The sequence below is a fragment of the Gymnoscopelus braueri genome (assembly GCF_963280865.1).
Source record: "Gymnoscopelus braueri genome assembly, chromosome: 12".
NCBI lineage: Eukaryota > Metazoa > Chordata > Actinopteri > Myctophiformes > Myctophidae > Gymnoscopelus > Gymnoscopelus braueri.
The window spans coordinates 6,256,133-6,280,612 of record NC_137614.1 but is presented as its reverse complement, the minus strand read 5'-3'; the positions used below and the strand labels follow the sequence as shown (position 1 = coordinate 6,280,612).

The 24,480-nt window shown below is 42.9% G+C and overlaps 1 protein-coding gene across 2 annotated transcripts; it reads right to left on the bottom strand.

Moving 5' to 3' along the window:
• Positions 1–462: 462 nt before the first annotated feature.
• On the bottom strand, positions 463–23,867 carry ogg1 (8-oxoguanine DNA glycosylase). 2 transcript variants are annotated; one of them, XM_080445862.1, is made up of 8 exons: positions 23,653–23,867; positions 22,601–22,682; positions 20,470–20,846; positions 19,818–19,997; positions 19,262–19,443; positions 3,868–4,015; positions 2,149–2,198; positions 463–1,319 (listed from the first exon to the last, which is right to left on the bottom strand). In XM_080445862.1, exons 1-8 carry the CDS (start codon positions 23,678–23,680, stop codon positions 1,119–1,121), a joined length of 1,248 nt encoding a protein of 415 aa, XP_080301988.1. In that variant the 5' UTR covers positions 23,681–23,867; the 3' UTR covers positions 463–1,118. The 2 variants fall into 2 exon arrangements, with proteins under 2 accessions (XP_080301988.1, XP_080301989.1); XM_080445863.1 differs by lacking the exon at positions 2,149–2,198.
• Between the last annotated feature and the right edge of the window lie 613 nt (positions 23,868–24,480).

Here is a 24,480-nt window from a genome sequence, read left to right as displayed (position 1 = left end):
GTATGTTCTACAGAGACAGCATGACCTACTATGGTTGGCCTGGCCTTACTATTTTAATGTAGGGCCTCTGCTGGGGAATCACAACCCACAACAAGAGCAGATGGTTATCCTATTTTAGAGGCCTTTATTAACAGTGTGTGGTCTAGTGAACTGCATCTTAACGTACACTACTTTTACCTTTTCTCTTTTTTTTCTTGCCGCACGGCAGCACGTTTATCTGCATATGATGCTACCGTTCTAAACATCATGTACATACCTGGCACTACATATGCTTTATGTATATCGTTGCTGTCAGGCAGAAACCTTGATTATTTTATCAGTTTCTATCCTGTGTTTTTCTTTTCTCTCCTGCTCTTCCTCCATCTCTATCCTCCTCTTCCCTTGTTCTCACGAATAACCCCCCCCCACAAAAAGCCCACATCCTATAAGCCTGTGATGTGACAATAAAAAAACATTCAGATGCACAATAATGACTGATTTAATGCTTTGGTCGAGTTCATTCATAGGAAAAGCATATCATTTTATGATACAAAATATACTTTTGTTAGATATTTTATGAGATTAAGATGCAAAAAAGACAACTGAGGTATTCAGCGTTATAACATGAAGTAATCACTGATCAGCAGTGGTCGAAAGTAACCAAGTTCATTTACTCAAGTACTCGAATTTTACTTGAGTATTTCCATTTTGTGATACTCCACTACATCTCAGAGACAAATAATTGTATTTTGACTCCAATACAAGAATTTGAACACTTTAATAGTTAGGGTACTAGTTACTTTGTAGATTTAGATTATGATTACAAAACATACATTAACCAATTAAGCCCTATTTTATAGTTCAGCCGTCACAACGCGGCGCATCATGACGCGTTGTGAGCTTGTAGATCTACTATTAAAAAATAAAATAAATAAAAAGTTTGACAAATTTCAGAACAATGTACTTTTACTTTGGTACTGTAAGTATACAGTAAATTGACTTTTGTACTTGAACTCAAGGTACATTTTGAATACAGGACTGTTCTTGTAACAGAGCATTTTTTTAAATTGTGGTATCGCTACTTTTACTAAAGTAAAACAAATCTTCTTAAACTGCTGATCAGCACCAGTGTGTTTACCTCATGCGTCTTCACTTTTTATGGACATCTTGGTCTTTGTGTGACGTGTCGATGTGCTTTCTCCTGGACGCTTCACAGTTCTGTTATCTTCTTTCTTAATCTTCTTCTTTTTAACCGTCTTCCCTGCTTCCTCCTCCTGCTTCACAGATGTACTTTCCTCTTTCATCTTCTGGAACTTCTTGAGGTCTGCGCAGAACAGCACCTGAGAGACAAGAACAACAAAATACTTCATAGACAGACCTGCCGCAATTATTACATAATAATCGCCTGATCGAAATAATTAGATCAGGGGTCAACGTCAACGTTTTCAGGCCAAGGACCCCCTAGCTGTGAGAGAGATGAAGCAGGGACCCCCCCTCTATATGGTATAAAATTGTGTTGCAGATTAAACCTTTTTTTTTTTTACTTCTCTACACCTAATACCTCTTTGCCAAAAATAGCCGATCTACAAGCTCACAACGCCTCGCAGCACGAGGTGTTGTGAGCTTGTAGATCGGCAATTTTTTTGCTAAAGTTCTCCTCAGAAAAGGGATGCTAGTGGTTAATGTAAAAAATATCATATCACACAAGGATTTGGCGGACCCCCTGTAGTAACTCTGAGGACCCCCTAGGGGTCCCGGACCCCCTGTTGAAGACCCCTGAATTAGATAATCATTAGTATTTTTGCATAGTCATCAAGAGTTGTTTCTATTAATCTGTATGAATTCATCTGTTGAATACATTTTCAAAATAATAAAACAAAAATGAGGAAATAGCAGATATCGTTATTGTCCGGCAGAAACCTCTTATCTCCATATTTTAACTTTTTGCGTTTTTTCGTAAATTATTATTATTAAATGTTTAATCACAATTATTTGTATGACAATTAATCGTCAACAAAAATGCCATGATCGTCATGACAACCCTATAACCCTATATCGTCATGACAACCCTATAACCCTATATCGTCATGACAACCCTATAACAGATGACAAACAGTAGCAGGATATGATGGAACGTGCACACGCCACATCTTGACACAAAACACTCACCGAGTGCGCCCAACCAGCGTAAGGACCCCATAGCTGTCTGAAGAAATCGCCTGTGTAGGAATACATTAGGTACTGTATGAACCTTAAAACAAGATGGCTTCCCTGTGGAGCTCTGACATCATATGGACAGGCCTCTGCATATTTGGATACATTTCCAGCCCAATTCAGCCTCCATTGACTTCCAGTATAAATAAAGAATGTGCTGTAAGTTATATTTGTTTGTTAAAATAAGTGTTAAATAGTTCTGTATTCTGATAGTAATCATTGCTATAGAGTGTTCAGTAACAGGGATCTCCCCGTATATCCAGCTCTTAAGTAGACAGAAAATACATTTCAGGTGGGATAAACATTTTACCCAATCAGGAGAGACAACCCCACAAAGATCATCTACTAGCTTGTGCTCCAGTTCCAAATTTGTCTACTTATTTTGTTCGTTTCATCACTTCCAATTTCACTTGTTTATCATGTGTCCTGTTGCATGAGATGTCTCCCCTGAATCCATTTGGTTCCATTCAGAGTGGCTGAGAGTGTCCATTTGTACACTCTCAGAGTTACAGACCCGTAAAAGGGTCCATTTGGTTCATAACTATGGATCATTCATTTAGCAGGGGACCCCCTGGAACTTGTGGATATAGCAGATCTACAAATGTGTCGCAATGCAACACGTTGTGAGCTTGTAGATCGGCTATTTTAAAAAAAAAGCTTTTAAAACCATTTATATTTATTTTTGATTTATTGTTACCAGTCATTGTCAGTCAATTCTTTGTATACGCTATCTAAGTTATTTGTCATATCTACCCTGTGCAATCTTTGTTTGCAAATACTAAATGGCAAACAGATGTATTTAGTCAGATTGTCAATAACACAATTAAATCCTTAATCGCAATTATTTTAATGACAATTCATCGTCAATTAAAATGTGATGATCGTACCCCACTTTGAGAACCACTGCATTAAAATGAAACGTTAAGACTCTTCTTCAAACATCCTCCTATAATTCGACAAAGCTCTGTGTGGGTGGTGGTGAGGCCAAAATCTTTTCTGCCCGGTTCTCCTCAGTGGCTGGAGCAATTGATCTGAATTTGCACACAGCCATTGACCATTACCATGTATTGTACACGGAACAGCGAAGCCCGTTTTTAACTTTCCCCAAATGTCAGCTGTTTATTAGCGTTTTTGTGTTCGCTGGCTCCCGGGTTGCCAAATCATGTGCTCATATCCCCCCACGGGTATGGTCTAGTTGCGAACGCGGAAGGAGGCGCGGCGAAGCCGCGCCTCCGACCAAGTGGAGCTTACTATGTAACCGTGCTTGGGTTGTGTGTGTGTGTGTGTGTGTGTGTGTCTGTCTGTGTGTGTGTCTGCCTGTGTGCATGCACTGCCTAGTAGAGGGCCAGAGGGCGCCAGAGTGCAGGAATTTAGACACAGCCTGCAAAACACACACACACACACACACCCCCACACACACACACACACACACACACACACACACACACACACACACACACACACACACACACACACACACACACACACACACACACACACACACACACACACACACACACACACACACACACACACACACACAATGTTCTCTCCCCATCACAGTGAAATAACACGGATTACAAGTCCGTAAATACACAATATTTTCGAGCTGCGTTCGCTTCCAGCGTTCGCGCGTCTTACTTGTAATAATAAATACATGAAATGGATTCTAACCGATCTCTCTGTGGACTCTGTCGGTGAGGCTCTTCTGTCCGCTGCCAGCGGCACAGCTGTAGTCTCGCTTGGCGATCTGCCAGACGTGCGTGTCCACGGGCACGGCGTCGGCCTTGTCTAAGGACATCAGACACACACAGTCTGCCACCTGCAGGACACACACACACACACACACACACACACACACACACACACACACACACACACACACACACACACACACACACACACACACACACACACACACACACACACACACACACACACACACACACACACACACACACACACACTATTCTTTCATGAACTGAACTGTCCATCCTGACGCCCTTACAGACAACAACTACATTTAGCAGATGCTCTTTAACACCCATTCAAACCGGGAACGCATCTGTGTAAACCACTTTATCCATATTTTACACTTTGGCTAAAATATTTGGTTCTGTATGACTGTAGTCTGAATCAGTTCATCATTAGTGCACAGTGTTATGATTATGTCTGGATGGAGTGTCCTGGTCCTGGTAGAGAATGTAAACATATAGTCCTGTAGCAAGCCCTCAAAAAAGGCCTTAGTTTTTGAGATACCCCCACCCGAGTTAGAACAAAACACAACCATGTTTTTTCTTATCTTTAGGGTCTCCCATTAATGAAATGGATTGTTGTGAAATTTTATTTTGGGGCAAAATTAGTTTTTTTGGCTATTCTTTAGAACTACCTCAATCTCTGAAAAAGGCAAATCCGAATAGGGCAAAGGTGACCAAAAATGCTATAACTTGAGAATGCTCACTCTTATCTACATCAAATTTGCTGAGGTATGAACCAGGTGTCTACCCTACATCACCAAAGTAATTTACCTAAAGAAATACTGAAATATAGTTGTGAAGTCAACTTGGGAAATCTTCACTGGAACCAAAAGGGTTAAAAAGTCGGGCTGATTGACAGAGTGGCAGCTGTCTGAAATCATTCCCCAATCACTAATCAGCTTCGCTACACTATAAAGCACCACCCCTGAAAGAAGCCTGTAAACCAAACCACAGTGGAAGAGAAGGGAGAAGGAGGAGAATCCTCCACAATCCTCCATTATTACCAAACAAACAAGCGTGCGTCCTGCAACAGCAACGTCGCGCAGAACACATCAAAGCAGCACTGGTGCAGCCATAAAAAGCTGGAGAGGCAGCCGGTGAGAGACTAACTGTTTGTTTGTTTAAGAGTCATAAAACTTGCCGTTTGTGGCGCACGTTAGAACGTGCGTTGTAGTTCAATGTCAATTGTTTGTTTGATGTCCTCAAGTTAAAGCAACATGATTGTTGTTTTAAAAACAAATGTGATTTGTTTATTGAGAAATGTAGATTGATAGGAACAGTTTGAATGCTGCTAAAATTCAGTCTATTATATTTGCATTTCATATGAGACTGCATTTGTTAAAAACTGTTTAAAAACCTAATTCATAAAAAGACACTAAGAAAGTAAAAACAACAAGTGTTAAAAAATATATGTAAAGCATTTATATTTTGCATTTATTATTTCATGTGCATTATATTTACAGTAATTATGTTTTGTTTTTCATTTAAGGTTTTTCACCTTACCTATACCTATACCTATACCTATACCTACACACTACCTGCATAAGCTGTACTGCAACAACAAAAACTAAAGTAAAGAAGAACTAAAAGGAAAACCAAAGTTGTGGTCATTGTATGAGTGAAACCCAGTTAAAACCTCCTATGGACTGTACCATCCCTTTCAAGCGGGGGAAACTGCAAATATACTACATAGCTGGACAGTGAAAAACCGGAGCTGTAAGCTGGAACAGTGAAAACAGTGACCGGGAAAATATAATAAACCACCCTGCAAACAGCCAGGGGACCCAAAATCAACCCACAGTCAGGAAAACAGTTGAGCAGCTCAAAAGTGAGCGCACTGCAGCAAAACGATCTTTCACACGACTAGCTAACAGTATCATCAGAACTCACGACGGCATGTCTGAAGACCAGCTCCAAGATAGCTTCAATAAACTCTCCATGGGAGCCGAAAAAGTCATGGAAACCAATGAGGAAGTCATGGCGGAGGTCATTGCAGCAAAGGAGGCAGAGCTGAAAGACGAGGAGTCAGAGGAGTTAGTCGAGCTGACCGAACAGCAAAAAGCCGACATAGCAAAGACCACAAATGAATGTGACTTAAAGCTGAAGGAAGTTGGAGAGCTACTTAGAGATATGCTTTGGCAAAAGTTTGGAGATGAACTGTGCACAGCTGTGGAACTAGCAGAAGCTGAGTGTGAGCGTGTCGCTCGAGTACGTCCTGATGGCAACCATGAGGCCTACGAATTCATGCTCAACCATCTGAAATCACTGGTGGAGACCGCAAAGGGAGCTCATTGCAAGTGGCAGCAGTGGGTTCCGGTGGAAGACCAGAGGGAGTTCCGCAGTCGGTTGAAAGGGATCGAACGCCAAGCAACCAGTCTGATTTCCAGAAAGGCTGAGTTCATCATGGTGAGACGACAGGAAGACACAAGGTCAGGAGCAACGAACACTGCCAGTCATCCCACCTTTACCCCAACCATTAGGCTGAAACCCACAGCTCTCCCCAAATTCTCTGGCTACAAGCGTGATTTTCACAGGTGGAGAAGAGACTGGGAGTCGCTCCAAAAACAAGGAGAACCAACCGGCTCCAAAGAAGTCAAAAAGATACAGTTACTGGACAGTCTCGATGATGGGATCAAGAAAGACTTTCGGCTCACTACTTATAACACTGCAGATGACATTCTCCGTGTCTTGGAGAACCGCTATGGCAATCGGACGGCTATTGCCATCGAAATAGTGGAAGACCTGCAGAAGATGCCATCTGTCAGAAGTAGCCAACCAAGAAAAATTGTCGAGTTGATTCAAGCCGTGGAGAAAGCACTCGGGGACCTGAGTGACCTTGGAGACACAGGCGCCATAAAGAATCCTCTCGTAACAAAATCAATAGAGAGTAAACTCCCTGAATCCCTCAAGAAAGAGTGGCTTGTCTATGTAGCCGATCCAAGAAATGGTGTGACACCAGATAAAAGGTTTGATTATCTCTTGGCATTTCTCAAGCAGCAAGAGACTATCTACGAGGAGCTCGAGCAGCTACGAGATGAGGAGCCAAGTAAACCAAGTAAGCCGAGTTGGAAAGACACCAGAATTGAGCAGAAAAGTGCCAGAACCAAGTCTACAAAGTCAGCTGATGACCAAGGCTGTGTAGTCTGTGGCGATGCCAAACACAAGAAAAAGCTCTACTTCTGCAAGCAGTTCAGGGCTCTGAATGCAGCAGAAAAGAAGGCTTCGGTAAGAAAGCTGGGTGCCTGTACAAGATGCCTTGAGGTTCACGACAACCAGTCATCCTGCAAGCCCGGCTTTCTATGCAAAAACCAAGACTGCAAAGATGAAGAGGCTCCTGAGCATCACTTCTACCTCTGTCTCAAATCTGTGGCAAAGAGGTCTGACAGATCTGAAAAGGATAAAGGCAAAAAGAAGTACACAGAGGGTCAAGAAGAGTTCATCAAAAATCTCCCACCAGACCTAGCAAAGCAGTTTAGGGAGGCTTTCTCAAATGTTGCCTCCAGAGTCTTCAACACCTCAAATGACCAAAGTCTACTTGAAAAGAGTGGAATGCAAGAGCTTCCAGTGATCATGATGCTACTCGTCGCCACAGCTAACGCCGGACAGAAAATCGGAACACTCATCGACTTAGCATCTGACACAAATTACATCACTCACAGAGCGGCGGGCCGCCTGGATCTCAAGAGTGAAGATATCATGCTCATTGTACATGGAGTTGGCGGAATGAAGGTCCAAGTAAAGACAAAGCGCTATCTCCTCAAAATCCGTGTTTCCACCCCCAAGGGCACACTAAGAGCACATCAATTGGTTTGCTATGGGCTTGACAACATTGCAGACGTCCACAAAAGTGTGACACCTGAGCAACTGCAGCCATTCTTCCCAGACGTACCTCTTGATGAGCTTGTGAGGCCCAAAGAAGTCGAGCTTCTCATCAGCCACAGAGAAGGCCAGCTAGCTCCTCAGAGGATCAGAGTCGTGGGAAACCTTGTACTGTGGGACGGACCACTAGGGAAAACAGTTGGAGGAACCCACACCAAACTGTTTGAGGAGATTGAAGTGTCAGCCCACATGTCAAAGACACACTTTGCAAGATCAATGAGAGCAGCAGCTGTGAAATATGAAGAGCTCACTAACCACATTCCAGAACAAAACCCCTCAAGCAAAGAAGTAGCTGAAATACAGGGATCAACTTCTTCGACCAGCAAAGAGAGTTTCCTGAAATGGTGGCAATGGGACAGCATTGGCGCAGCATGCGAGCCCAGATGTGGAGGCTGCCGGTGCGGAAACTGTCAGCCCGGTGGTAAAGAAATGACCCTTGCCGAAGAAAGGGAGCTTGAGGTGGTAAAGGATGGACTCACCTATGTCATGAGCGATGATCACAGCAGAGAACCACATTGGCATGCAAAGTATCCCTGGCTAGAGGATCCAGCCTCACTGCCGAACAACAGAAGTGCTGTTGAAGCAACATTCCGGAGGACGGAGAAGCAGCTAGCCAAAGAACCAGAATGGAAGTCTGCATACAAGGCTCAAGTGCATGACATGGTCGACAGAGGAGCTGCAATCAAGTTGACTAAAGAGCAGATCATGACCTGGAAAGGACCAATATGGTTTGTGAGTCACCTTATTGCACCAAACCCACACTCTACAACAACCCCAGTAAGACTCGTCTGGAACAGCAGTCAAAAGTTCAGAGGCACCAGCATGAACGACCTGCTGATGAAGGGGCCAGACGTCCTTAACCAGATACGTGCTGTCCTTCTGAGGTTCAGAGCGGGAACCAACGCTGCATTAGGGGACATCCGGAAAATGTACAACTCTGTATGGTTGGAAGATAGAGAGATGCACCTCCACAGGTTCCTCTGGCGGGACTCTGAGGACAAAGAGTTGGAGGAGTACGCAATCACCAGAGTCAACATTGGTGACAAGCCTGCAGGATGCATCGCACAGCTCGCAATGCGAGAAACAGCCAACCTACCTCCTTTCGCCCACCTTCAAGAGGAGCGAGAGGTACTACAAAAGGACAGTTACGTTGATGACATCCTCACGTCTCACAACAACCTTGAGAAGCTGAGAACCATCACAGCAAACATGGAGCAAATCCTGAAAGCTGGAGGTTTCCTGTTGAAGCCTTGGGTCTTCTCAGGCCAAAGTGGGAGGAAGGGGAACAACAACGAACCTAAAAAGACCAAAGTTAATAACATGGTCCTCCCGAATCAAATGAGGGATGAAGATAACAAAGCGCTTGGTCTAGGCTACCTTGTGGAAGAAGACAAACTCCATGTCATGTCATCCATTAACTTCTCAAAGAGAAAGATGAAGATGCGACTTGGCCAAGACCTTCTACTAGACCAAGTAAGAGGGCAAACCCCAAACCCTTTGACAAGAAGGAACCTCCTGAGTCAAGTCTCAGGCTTATATGATCCAATTGGCCTGGTAACTCCTGCCAAGCAGAAGGGTGCCATCCTTGTGCGGAGAGCATTCCAGGAGGCAAAAAGTGACAGCTGCCCTGTCAAAGACACCTGGGATACAGCATTGTCAGACTGCCTCAGGGAAGATGCAATCAGACTCTTCGAAGAGTATGTGCAACTCGGGCAGGTTACATTCACCAGGGCCATAACACCTCCAAGCTTCACTGGAGAACCTTGGGCAATAACATTCTCAGATGGAAGCGAGCATGCCTACGGCGCTGTGATGTACCTCCGGTGGAACACCGACCAAGGCCCATTCGTCACTCTGGTGGAGTCCAAGGCGAAACTAACTCCTTTAGACCACAAAGGTGATGCTGTCAAGGCAGAGATGTGCGGAGCCGTGTTTTCCTCACGTCTCAAGAAGTACTTCCAGCAACACAGCAAGATCCAAGTTGAGAAGTGGTTCCATATCATCGATAGCCAAACAGTCCTTGGTGCAATCCATAGAGAGAGCTATGGTTATCAGACTTTCTTCGCGAACAGAATCGGAGAGATCCAGGACACAACAGCCATCCAAGACTGGTGGTGGATTCCTGGTCCGCTTAATATTGCTGACATCATAACCAGAGGGGCCAGTCCTCAAGACCTGGATGAAAGTTCAGAATGGCAAAACGGACCAACATTCTTGAAATTACCAGTGGATGAATGGCCAATTAAATCTGCCAAAGAGTTGGTGACAGCTGCCAGAGACAGTGTCAACAGATTGCAAAAGAAAGCGTTTGTTGCTGCACTAACCAGAGCAAAGGCCAAGGCACAAGTGCCATCGGATTCAAAGGATGCCAACACACAAAAGCCATCAGAATTAAAGCAGGATCAGGAACCAACTCAAACCCAAACACAACCAAAAAGGCCACCAGCAGGATCGGCTGTCCTAAACCTCGTGAACGTCAAGCGGTTCAGCAACCTAAGCCGACTCATCAAGACAGTTGCTTGGATTTGGAGAGCAGCAAAGAAGTTCATTAGAGGGAAACGACAAACTGCAAATAGTCCAAAGTGGGAGGCAGTGTCGTCTTCACAAGTCATCTCGGTGAGAGAGCGAGAAGACGCCCTAAGAGACATCTTTCTTGCGGCACAGCAAGGTGCATCCTTCCCAAGCACAACTACAGACAGGCTGGCAGTCTACAGAGACCAAGAAACTGGCTTGTTGGTCTGTGGGGGTCGCATGCAGATCTTCAATGAAGATAAAGTTGCTGTCCCTATCTTGCCTTATGTAGCCTGGGTGTCAACATTGTTAGCACGAGAAGCCCACGAGGAGAACCACGATGGAGTGGCTGGAACCTTGCTCAAGATGAGAAGAAGAGCATGGGTCGTGAAGGGTCGGAGAACTGCTCAGAAAGTGGTCGAAGGCTGCATACTCTGCAGAAAAACAAAAGCAAAAAGATGCCAGCAAATAATGGGTGATCTACCTCCAGAGAGGATAGAACCAGCTGCCCCCTTCAAATACACAACAGTAGACCTCTTTGGACCTTACCAAGTCAAGGATGATGTCAAGAAAAGAGTAACACTGAAGGTTTGGGGAGTTGTATTTTGTTGCATGGCTTCCAGAGCTATTCATACAGACCTGGTGAACTCTCAATCCACTGAAAGTTTCCTATTTGCCTACCAGAGGTTCACAGCATTACGAGGTCATCCAAAGAAGATCTGGTCAGATCCAGGTACTAACTTCATAGGGGCTAAGCCAGTCCTAGAAGAACAGTACCGATTCCTTGCCAATCTTGACAAAGCTACCCTAGAAGAGAGAGCTGCCAAGAATGGCACAGAATGGACATGGAAAATTAATCCAGCCGATTCTCCACACCGGAACGGTGCTGCAGAAGCTGCTGTGCGCATCGTCAAGAGAGCACTGCAGAGTCTGGGAGGGGAGTCGGGGCTAAGTTGGAGTGAATTCCAAACAACTCTCTACATGGCTGCTAATCTTGCGAATGAAAGGCCAATTGACGCTAGGACACAGAGCCGAGAAGACAGCGTTCAGTTCATCACTCCTAACTGTCTACTGCTCGGACGAGCATCGCAGAGTGGAGATGTCAGAACATTCGACTTCAGTGACTATCCCTACAAAAGGCTTAAAGAAATGCAAGCGCAAGTTAACAAGTTCTGGAGGCACTGGAGTCAACTCGCTGGTCCTAACCTATTCGTAAGGAACAAGTGGCATACAGCCAAGAGAAATGTCGCTGTCAGAGACATCGTCTGGATTGCAGACCAAAACGCCCTCAGGGGTCAGTTCAGGATTGCAAGAGTGGTCAGTGTCAACTCAGACAGCAAAGGAATTGTGAGGGATGTCAACGTCCGAACCTTCCCAAGCTACCCTGTTCCTGTCACAAGGCCTACCACAGCGAAAGTAAAAGCAAAGCACCAAACATCTAAAAAATTCAAAGAAGAGATCCCAGCGACAGTTCTTCACAGAGACGTCAGGCGACTGGTTGTCTTGCTTCCCGCTGAAGAGCAGAACGAACCGTCAGACCCAAGTTTACCTTTGTAACGTGCGACCTCCCAGGTGTCTCCACTGAAAGGTCGAGTGGGAGGTGTGAAGTCAACTTGGGAAATCTTCACTGGAACCAAAAGGGTTAAAAAGTCGGGCTGATTGACAGAGTGGCAGCTGTCTGAAATCATTCCCCAATCACTAATCAGCTTCGCTACACTATAAAGCACCACCCCTGAAAGAAGCCTGTAAACCAAACCACAGTGGAAGAGAAGGGAGAAGGAGGAGAATCCTCCACAATCCTCCATTATTACCAAACAAACAAGCGTGCGTCCTGCAACAGCAACGTCGCGCAGAACACATCAAAGCAGCACTGGTGCAGCCATAAAAAGCTGGAGAGGCAGCCGGTGAGAGACTAACTGTTTGTTTGTTTAAGAGTCATAAAACTTGCCGTTTGTGGCGCACGTTAGAACGTGCGTTGTAGTTCAATGTCAATTGTTTGTTTGATGTCCTCAAGTTAAAGCAACATGATTGTTGTTTTAAAAACAAATGTGATTTGTTTATTGAGAAATGTAGATTGATAGGAACAGTTTGAATGCTGCTAAAATTCAGTCTATTATATTTGCATTTCATATGAGACTGCATTTGTTAAAAACTGTTTAAAACCCTAATTCATAAAAAGACACTAAGAAAGTAAAAACAACAAGTGTTAAAAAATATATGTAAAGCATTTATATTTTGCATTTATTATTTCATGTGCATTATATTTACAGTAATTATGTTTTGTTTTTCATTTAAGGTTTTTCACCTTACCTATACCTATACCTATACCTATACCTATACCTACACACTACCTGCATAAGCTGTACTGCAACAACAAAAACTAAAGTAAAGAAGAACTAAAAGGAAAACCAAAGTTGTGGTCATTGTATGAGTGAAACCCAGTTAAAACCTCCTATGGACTGTACCATCCCTTTCAAGCGGGGGAAACTGCAAATATACTACATAGCTTGACAATAGTCCTTTAAACATACTTTTAGTTTAGGCGGAAATGGTACTTTTGTAGTGTGGACTCCTCTACTTTTAATTGCCTCAACATTGCCCCAAAATCACAACAATAGATATTCAGGGGGGGTTAAACAATGCCAACTGAGAAGGAATTTGACTTTTAATTTGGTTTGGACTTTTATTTATATATGAAGTACAAAAAGTAAAGTGTTATTCCAACATAAAAATAATAGGCGGGTGCATATATGAAAAAAACAAAAGGTTTCTCAACTGTTTTTTGTAGTATTAGGTGTCCTGAATAACACACTAAAAGTTTTCCAAAGTTTGACCACTTTTAAGGTGTTATTTTCAAGATGGCGTCCAAGATGGCCAAAAAAACATTAAAATAGCTTAATTCCTTTATCTATCCTACACAAGTACGTTTTGTGTCTAATCCCATGTTTTGGGGGCCTGGGAATCCATTGGACCATTGGACTCTATTAAAACACTCTGAAATGGTCACCCGTTTAACCAATTATATAATAAATGTCCAACTACTTATATTTCTTTTTTACTGGAACAAGGCTTCAAGATATCCTCAAAACACAACAAAACTAATAGTCACAATTTGCAGTAATTCAGAAGGTGGTGGCAGAGAATATTGTCAGTTGATAGATAGTATTGTTTTCAATATTGAAAGGTTTTGGATAGCTCTGTGGATCAAATTTAGCCCAAACTAAATTCATCTTTGACTAAACACCCCACCCCCAAAAAATGTCTTGCATTATGAACCAATCTCTCTGCACCCCTCCCCTTACCCACCCAACTTCATAACTCCTCCCCTACATACACAAGAATATTTATTTTTCTCGTGGACAAGCGCAGTGTCATCTTGTAGACACAAGATTTTGAAAAACATTAAATAGATGTTTTAACACATTAGGAAGGCAATCAGTGAGTGTGCAAAGAGGGGTGGGGGTGGTTATGGAGGTTAGTGTAGAGCTGTCAGAACCGTGTATCTACTGGGTGCCTACAGGGGAGTATGGGGGGTGGGTCTGGTCTAGAGTTTAGTGGGCCTAGGGTTCCCCTCAGGTGGGTAGAGGGGAGTATGGAGGTCACTGGATTGCTCCCTGGGCACTTGGAGCGCAGAAGAGCAAAGTTAGGAGCCAAGGAGACCCTGAGCTTCTCCTTTCCCCCACGTCCGACGTGCAAAACCTCCAACAGAAATTATACGCCATTTCAACGAAGACAGTTTTGCAAATAATACATGAAAGATAAACTTGTATCTTTGCCAGATCTCACTCCAAGTGGCTTAGGGAGCCTGCGCTCTCCTTGTTCTCAGCTCCTCCAAAAGCAAATTAGCATTTGGGATGCAAACAATTTCTAAGTCACGGCACGCTGGAGGACGGAGTGAGGAGGAGGCAGAAATTAAGGTATTGGAATTTAGCTAATGCGTGAGGCTGAGAGGAGTGTCCCTATGTCGCCTGGCTCACTGGATAGTCCCACTGGTCCCAAGTGGACCTCCACGCTGGCTCCAGAGATAGGCACTCCCGAGATAGGCTCTCTTGAGTTAGCATAGGTAGTGAGGACAGTCCCCAGTGGTGGTGGTTGTAAGACCTCCACATGTTGCAAGATTGTGTCATATACAAATGTATGTATGCTGGCCCCAAATGGACCTCCTGGCGGGACCTCCTGGCGGGTCTGGCTGGCTCCTATGCCCGAGATAGGCGCTCGTGAGTGGGCATAGGCGTTCGTGAGGAGGGTCGGCCCCCCTCCATAGTGGTGGTTGTAAGACCTCCACGTGGTGGTGCATGACTGTGTGTCAGGCAGACAAGGGTGTATGTCGGACTGGCTCACAGGAGAGTCGGTGGTAGCTGACCATTAATATTCCCAGGGGCCCCCAGTGACTTATCATTATGGCTCAGAGCGTCCTCTCCCCTCTCCAGAACAGCTCCAGAACAAAAACTTGGTGTTTGCCGAAAGCAATGCTTGTTTGTTGGATAGCAGCAGAAACACAGCCCCTTATGGGCGTGGAGGTCGGTTAGATTGGGATTCTATGGGGAGACTGGAGCCCAGGGCGTCATGGGCTGTTCCCTATACGTACCTTCTTGCTGTTAAAATTATCCAGAAAAAAAGATCAAGGTTCAAGCTTATTGCCAGCAGTACCAATCTCAAAATAAAGACTAATGTTGCACTAAAACCTCACACAACTACTAGTCTCAGGAATAAGGCGATGTTTGTGACAAGCACATCTGCACCTTATCCACACCACACTCCTCCACCACCCCTGCCTAGACATTCAGACACTAGATACATGTTGTGATAGCTCTGTACTGACTTGCACACCCTCTCTAGGCCCATAAGGGGCCATTTCTCTCCACTGTATCCCCACTGAGGAGTCCATCTTCCCCATAGACCAGACAAGTGGCCATTTTGTTTTCTGTAGCGTTGTGAGCTTGTACATCGGCTATTTTCACAATGTTTGCCTCTTTCTTAATATTTGAGATACAGTAATATTGAGTCTTAAGAGTAATTAAATTGTAACTTTAGAAATGTGCAGATACCCTGTATACAGTACACTTATACTGTATGTTGGTTTGTTTACTGTTGAGTGAGAAAACAATGTTGCACATCAAGCTAACCATCTGGGGACCCCCCAAAATCATTTGGGGGACCCCCAAACTGGGAACCAGACACCTTTACAAACAAATTGGTGAAGAAATGTCTCGGTAAGGAATTTCTTCCAAGATTTGTGTAATATTCCCAGTCTATCACATTGGCAGCCATGTTTTTACAAATGTCACAGTACACCCAGTAATAATTAATTTATCCCTTATTGGTATCAAAAGAAATCTTGAAAGCTTCAACAGAATGTGAATTACATGAGATGAATTCACCAAGCCTGGGCATTATGGCATGTAGAAAGGGGAGAAATGTCAAATTACATTGTTAAATATGCTTATAACCAATTGCTTTAATATATAATTGTACTTATAATCACTTGACTATAATTTATATATGCTAATTGGATTCCTAGATCACCAAAACATGGGGTTAGGCACCAAAATTACTTGTGTAGGGCAAATAATGAAGGAGTAATGGTCTTTTAAGGAACTGGTGGCGGCCATCTTGGAAATTTGACATTTCTAATGATCAGATTTTGGTAAACTTTTGATATGTTATTAAGTACACCTGATACATTTTGCATTAGGTGAGAAACCTTTTGTTCTACTTATTTTTCGGTCAAACCATATTTGCACCCGCCTATAATGTTGTATTTCCAGAGAAGGGGTGTGTCTAAAGAAGTCTCATTTGCAATAAAACTGTACTAGATCTCTCCACACAACCACTGGTTATTGTTTAATAGCATCTTAGGCTATGCAGTAACAGCTTATTTGACATAAATGTACGTTGTTTTTCTAAATAAGGGAAAGTAGAGAGTCCTCACTACAAAAGTACAATTTCCGCCTAAACTAAAGGTACGTTTACAGGACTATATTTCAGTATTTCTTTAGGTAAATTACATTCTGACTCTTTGGTGATGTAGGGTAGACACCTGGTTCACACCTCAGCAAATTTGATGAAGATAAGAGTGAGCATTCTCAAGTTATAGCATTTTTGGTCACATTTGCCCTATTCGGATTTGCCTTTTTCAGAGATTGGAGTAGTTCTAAAGAATTGCCAAAAAAATTAATTTTGCCCCAAAATAAAATTTCACAACAATCCATTTCATTAATGGGAGACCCTAAAGATAAGAAAAAACATGGTTGTGTTTTGTTCTAACTCGGGTGGGGGTATCTCAAAATCTGAGGGCCTCTGCTACAGGACTAATAGGCTAGGCTGAGGCGCATAATGGGCCTGCACCTGCACCATGTTTACTGTTCAGCCAAAATACTGCGTCAGGGCCGTCTGTAGGGCTGTCACGATTACAAATTTAAGTTGACGATGAATTGTCACTCGAATAATTACGATTAGCGATTTAATTGTGTGTTTGGCCATTGAACATTGGAACATGTGAATAAAATACAAATGTCTTTATGCCTTTTAGGCTTTGTAATAAAAAATTGCACAGGGCAGATAACTTAAATATAGTAAGAAATTATTTACATATTTAATCATTTTATACATGTAAAAATTGCAGAAATAGTGGATCTACAAGCATACAACGCATCACAAAGTGACGCGTTGTATGCTTGTAGATCTGCTATTTCTGCTTTTTTAAATATATTTTAAAATGTGTGAACATTTTTCAACGTGGAAACGATAATGACGATTATGATGATTATGCAAAAATAATAATCTCAAATAATTGCGATTGGACGATTATCTAATAATTGTGACAGGCCTAGCCGTCTGGTTACACTTGTATCCTTGGGGTTAAAGGAGAATTCCGGACAAATTAAGTGTTATCTTTGATGTCTCGTTACTCACCTACCGATGTGAAAAGTAGCGTTCTTTTTTTTCATATATTCCCCTGTCGTCATTTTTTAAACACCCTCCGTTGTTATAATGGGAGCCGCTGGGTTAGTGAAGTTCGTCTATTATAACCGACGCAAAGTTGTTTTTTTCACTACTAGTATTCATAGTAGAGTCTCATGATAGTCAAACATGCGTTGAAACTATCTGCGAGGCTGCCGTCAATGGCGAACGATTTAACACTGGTTGCTTGTTTCCAGATTCTGGCAACACGAGTTGCCAGGTTCTGGAAGAAACAAGCAACCAGTGTTAAATCGTTCGCCATTAACGGCAGGCTCGCAGGAATTTTCAGCGCATGTTTGACTATCATGAGACTCTACAATGAATCGTAGTAGAGAAAAAAATAACATTGCATCGGTTATAATAGACGAACTTCACTAACCCAGCGGCTCCCATTATAACAACGGAGGGTGTTTAAAAAATGACGACAGGGGAATATATGAAAAAAAAGAACGCTACTTTTCACATCGGTAGGTGAGTAACGAGACATCAAAGATAACACTTAATTTGTCCGGAATTCTCCTTTAACCTTTCATCCTCCTAGAACTCTGCATGTACTTTTCACCAACACTGGGTTCAGATGCTGTCCATTTTCTTTCAGCATTTTGGCTATTCTCATTTCAATCCATTACTCTCTTTCATTTTCATATAATCTTTTCATTATATTATTGTCATCTGTTGTATTAAATACATCTAAAGACATTTAGTTGCAATTATTCATTCTCTCAACGCAGTCATTGTCAGTTATTAGTTTGTATTTCTAAGGTATTTGTGATATATACCCTATTTTTCTTTACAAAGCCTAGAATGCAAACGAAAAGAAATGTAATTTTAATTTATATGCGTTCCAAAGTTCAATGCCAAATACACAATTAAATAGTAATTATTTGTATGACAGACAATTAAAATGTAATGACGGCGACAGCCCTAATTGTACCTTGATGCCTACACCAGGTAGGGTGATTGTACCTTGATGCCTACAACAGGTAGGGTGTCGTACCTTGATGCCTACAACAGGTAGGGTGTCGTACCTTGATGCCTACACCAGGTAGGGTGTCGTACCTTGATGCCTATACCAGGTAGGGTGCCGTACCTTGATGCCTACACCAGGTAGGGTGTCGTACCTTGATGCCTACACCAGGTAGGGTGCCGTACCTTGATGCCTACACCAGGTAGAGTGTCGTACCTTGATGCCTATACCAGGTAGGGTGCCGTACCTTGATGCCTACACCAGGTAGGGTGTCGTACCTTGATGCCTACACCAGGTAGGGTGCCGTACCTTGATGCCTACACCAGGTAGAGTGTCGTACCTTGATGCCTATACCAGGTAGGGTGCCGTACCTTGATGCCTACACCAGGTAGAGTGTCGTACCTTGATGCCTATACCAGGTAGGGTGCCGTACCTTGATGCCTACACCAGGTAGGGTGCCGTACCTTGATGCCTACACCAGGTAGGGTGCCGTACCTTGATGCCTACACCAGGTAGAGTGTCGTACCTTGATGCCTATACCAGGTAGAGTGTCGTACCTTGATGCCTACACCAGGTAGAGTGTCGTACCTTGATGCCTACACCAGGTAGAGTGTCGTACCTTGATGCCTATACCAGGTAGGGTGCCGTACCTTGATGCCTACACCAGGTAGGGTGTCGTACCTTGATGCCTACACCAGGTAGGGTGTCGTACCTTGATGCCTATACCAGGTAGGGTGCCGTACCTTGATGCCTACACCAGGTAGAGTGTCGTACCTTGATGCCTACACCAGGTAGAGTGTCGTACCTTGATGCCTATACCAGGTAGGGTGCCGTACCTTGATGCCTACACCAGGTAGGGTGTCGTACCTTGATGCCTACACCAGGTAGGGTGTCGTACCTTGATGCCTACACCAGGTAGGGTGCCGTACCTTGATGCCTACACCAGGTAGGGTGTCGTACCTTGATGCCTACACCAGGTAGGGTGTCGTACCTTAATGCCTACACCAGGTAGGGTGCGTAGAGCGTCGCGGGCCTGCAGATACGGGACCTCACGTAGGTTCTGGAGCCACTGAGCTCCTCCGTGGACCTCCAGGATCTTCTGGGCGCTCTGCTGCAGGAACCGAGCCCTGTAGCCGAACCCCAGATCCCTCAAACGAGCCTCCACACTGCTGTCTGACAATGAAAAAAAAACAACAACAATAGAGTCATGACAATAACTTCTCAGTCATACAGAATTGATCATCATTAAAGGTGCAATCCAGAACTAAAAGTTGTTTTAACCGATTAAAGTTGAATAACAAAAAGGAAAACAAAACACACACACACACACACGCACACGCACACGCACACACACACACATATTAATTTGGGGTGGTCCTTGATATGAAAATGTTTGAGAACCACTGGTTTAAACTACATTTTTACAAACAAGACCAAAAAAAACGGCAACCCGCACCCAACTACCAATGATTTACAAGCAACTTTACAGAAAAACAGCCCAAAGTCGCTTATAATAAGCAGACATGGCAACACTGATTGGTATATACCTGCGAGTGAATGGAGGGAGGGGAAGTCATAGTAGCCGGTTTGATCCAGTGTGGCCAGTGGAGCGCCCAGAGACTGGCACAGCCTCTCCACCATGCCCTGGATACGAGATATGTGGTTGTTGGACGTGCAGATGAAGGAGAAGAGGCATTCCGTGGGCTCCTGGCGCAGCATTCGCACACCTATCAAAAAGGAACACACAATAATCCTTCACACACCATGATGTCACATAATTAGATATTATGTAAGAGATGAAGCAGGGACCGCCCACTACATATTGGATTCATGTTAAATGTGTGTTTTGGGACATTTAACGACTTAAACCCTCGATATTTTATAAACTTGACCCCTGACTCTGTACCTGTCTGCTCTTTTGCAGAGCACCACTGATATAGAAACATACTTTTTTCAGAATACTGTTGGTATTTAGAAGACATTTGTAGAATCGGCTTCAGGTCTTAATGAGTTAAATCGTTAATCACAAATTATTTGTGTGACAATTAATCGTCAACATAAAATGTGTATGCGTGACAGCCCTAATCACACACACACACACACACACACACACACACACACACACACACACACACACACACACACACACACACACACACACACACACACACACACACACACACACACACACACACTGACCAGTGAAAATGTTGGCTATACGCTTGAAGTGGGAATCTTTCGTTCCCCATTCCCCGTACAGATCCCCCAGCTTCACGTCCAGCTGGAAGTAATCCCTCAGCATGGCTCCTTCCTCCTCAAGGACAGGAGGAACAGCTGCTGCTTCTCCATCTTCTTCCTCCTCCTTCACTCTTCTTAACTTCTTCTCGGACCTGATTGGCCCCCGGAGTGAATCTGTAGCCTTCTTCCTCTTCCTGCCAGCCCTCCCCTCCTCCTCCTCTTCCTCTGTGTGTTGGTTCTTATAGGAGTGGTACCACAGGGTGTCCTCTGTCTGGGTCAGGGTCCACACACGTCCTCCCATCACCCCGGTCCAGTGGCCGTCTGCAGTCTCTCTCCAGCTGTTTGGTAGCGGGACAACATGTGTTAGTGCCGGTGGTGGTAGCCAAAATGTACAAATACTGTTCAGGGGTCATCGCCATGCTGGCTTGTGGTGGCCATTTTTGTCAAAATTCTATCTTTGCCATGGACATAAAAATGTGTGGGAAATTATATTACCAGAAACACAAACCTTTACAACTCTGAGCGTGCACAAATGACAACGCTGTGCAATAAAGCAGAATGATAATCATGCCTCATCATGCAAACCTGAACCTCAAAACACAGAAATGACAGTGCGTTCAACTTCTCATTCAAACAGATCTACCATTCAGTCATGAACGTAGAGAGGCCTATGAGAGACTGAACACAACACCGTCTTTCAGTTTCCAGAAGCATGGGTGAGAGCCTAACTCAACCCATGGAAAATATACCACTATTCAGCTGCTTATCAAGTTTGAAATAAACGGATGGCATCTCCATTCAGCGCTGCCTGTTCAAAGCACAGCTCTGGGAAAATGTGAAATGTACATCCTTCTTTATACAGTCACTTAGTTAATAATTATACATTAAAGTATATTCTCTGTGATAAGAAAGCAATGTTTTGCATGGAGCCAAAAATAATAGCCAAATAAATCAAAAAATGACACACAGATGCGTTCCCGTCTTGAATGGGTTAAACAAAATGTCCCACTGCCTCCATGGAGAAATGCTTGGACTCTTTTTCCTGTCCCATTTTAAACCTCCATGCTTTCCTTCATTGTTCTTTGTTTATAACTTTGTATTTTATTGTGTTGTTGTTGTATATTTTTGTGAAACATTGTTGTTTTTTCTTGTATATTTTGTTATATGCTGTGCAGCACTTTGGTCAACCTTGGTTGTTTTTAAAGGGATAGTTCACCCCCATAATGACTTTTTCCCTATCGAGATTAGTCACCCCATGGAGACTTGAATTCATGGATATTTTTTTGTTTGCATTCCTAAGCCAATAATTTGATGACCGGCAGCGGTTCCGGTAGGAGACACAAAGAGTCTTTTTTGTGTCTCCTACCGGAACCGCTTCCTACCGGTCCGCTGGTCATCAAATTAAAGGTAGGGTAAGTGATATTTTTTGGTTAAAACAAAAAGTATTTTGTTAAAAGGTTAAAATACTATATTCTGATAGTAATCATTGCTATAGGGTGTTTTTTTTTTTAGTCTCCCTGTCTCTCCAGCTCTTTAATAAACAGAAAATACATTTTTCGGTAGATGTCAAAATCTCAGCCAATCAGGAGAAAGTACCCATTTTTAAGCTTAATTTGTACAGTGTTCCAGTTCCAATTTTGTCTGCTCATTTCTTAGTGTCATCACTTCCAATTTCACTTGTTTAATCTATATCCTGATTGAGTTCTCTGTCCTGGTTGGATAAAATTGGAAATGAAACTGAAACTGAAACGAAAATGCATTTTCTGTTTAATAAAGAGGTGGAGAGGCAAGGAGACTCCTAATACTGAACAAACACTCTATAGCAATGAGTACTATCAGAATATAGAGCTATTTAACACTTATTTTAACCAATGCAAATCACTTACCCTACCTTTAATGGCTTAGGAATGCAACAAAAAACTAAAAACATCAATGAATTCAAGAGTGACTTATCGATAGAAAGCAAGTAATTTTTTGGGTGAAATATACTTTTAAATGTGCTTTATAGATAAATTGACTTGGCTTGACTAGTTACTTCCCTGAATCCCTGGTGATGATAATTGTAAAGCTACATTGGTCAGGTGTTTCATACCGGAAGGTCTGTCCGCAGCCCAGAGTCAGGTCCAGTCTGAGTTCTGACCTGGCACAGCACAGAGAACCCCACGCCTTGGTACCTGCAGCCAGTGATGGAGCAATTAAGCAGCATACAGTATACTCACATTTGTTTTACTAAGTAAAAGTAGTAAAGTAACACACAGGTCTTCAACAGGGGGTCCGGGACCCCTAGGGGGTCCTCAGAGTTACTACAGCGGGTCTGCCAAATCTTTGTGTGATATGATTTTTTTTTTTACCTTAACCACTTGAACCCTAGCATCCCTTTTTCTGAGAACTTTAGCCAAAATAGCTTGTAGATCGGCTATTTTTGGCAAAGAGGTATAGGGGTAGAGGGAGAAAAGGCAGACAAAGTAAACAATCTAAAACACAATTTTATACAATATGTTGTGGGGGTCCCTGCTTCATCTCTCTCTCAGCTAGGGGGTCCTTGGCCTGAAAACGTTGAGGACCCCCGCCATAACATAACAATTACTAAGTAGCCTAAATGTTAGTAAAGTATTGGCATCAACATAATATGTTAGGCCTGCTTACGGTACAAGCAGAGTAACTGGTAACTCAGGTTTTCAAATAAATGTAATGGAGCAAAAAGTTGAATGTTTGCCTCTGAGATGGAGTATAAGTTTTGTTTTTGATTGATTGATTGTTACCTTATTAACAGCTTGCAAATAGTACAGTGTGGTACGATTATGAATACAATGGTGCTAAAAGGATAACACAAAAAGCACACAATTTCACTATGAATCGAGAACAAAGGACCCCAATGGAAACAAGCCAATGGATTTCTTGGGTTTTTCAATTCCTATTAGCTGACCTTGTATTGAACTGTACTTTCATGTTTTTCATGTTTTTTATGCAAACTTCTAATAAAGTATTCAATCAATCAATCAATCAATAAATCAATCAAAATTCAATCAAGGCCTAAGGGGGGTCAAGTATAAAGTATCGACAAAGTACTTGAAAATTGTAATTGAGTAGGCTACAGTATAACTGAGTAATATGCTTGGTTAGTACTCTCCATCACTCACTGACCTGCAGACAACAGAGCATGTCTGGCCATGCTTGTGATGGTGAGGAGATGAAGTCAGTTTAGTTTAGATAATATGCTCTCAATACCCAAAACTCTGTGTAGGCTACACTACTTCTGCATTCGTACATTCATTGCCTGATTTGCCAGCTTTATTCAATCATAAACCATCTAGAACTACGTTTATAAACACTAGTTATAGATAGACACCTAAACTCTTCTGTTTATTTACATGCTGCTCAAGAAGTGTATAAATGATGGACTTAAAAGAACATTCACGGGGTTGATTTTTTTAGGGACAACAAAGACCTTACCACGGGTCTTAAATTGTTTTATTCTTTTTAGAATTATTATTATTATTAGTGCTTTGTTGTTGCGTCCGACCTTAAATACTTAATAATACTGCAAGTGTATTTTTTATCGTCATAACAATTATCGGTTATTATTACCTTAAATTCACAAATCTAAACGCTGCATTCCGCAGTACCAGTGGAAAGCTTGCTTAAATTACTATTTACTGTTGAGGGCTTATTTCCGGTCTAGACCCCGCCTACTATATTAGGTCATTTAACTTGCGTGTACTAAGGCCGTTTCCGTATCCGTTGTAGACCGGATGTGCAAACTGGACTGCAAATCATATCGATCTTCAGTCTAGCTCTGATCTGACGCAACATTGCACAGATTTTAGTAAACCCCTCCCCTTCTGATGTCAACACAAGCACCGATTGGCTCTCCAATAGCGTTAGTAGCCGGGAGCTGTAATAAACGCAATCCCTGATTGGCCGACCCACAGGAGCTGGCGTGTGATTGGATAATATATTATTTCACCGTGA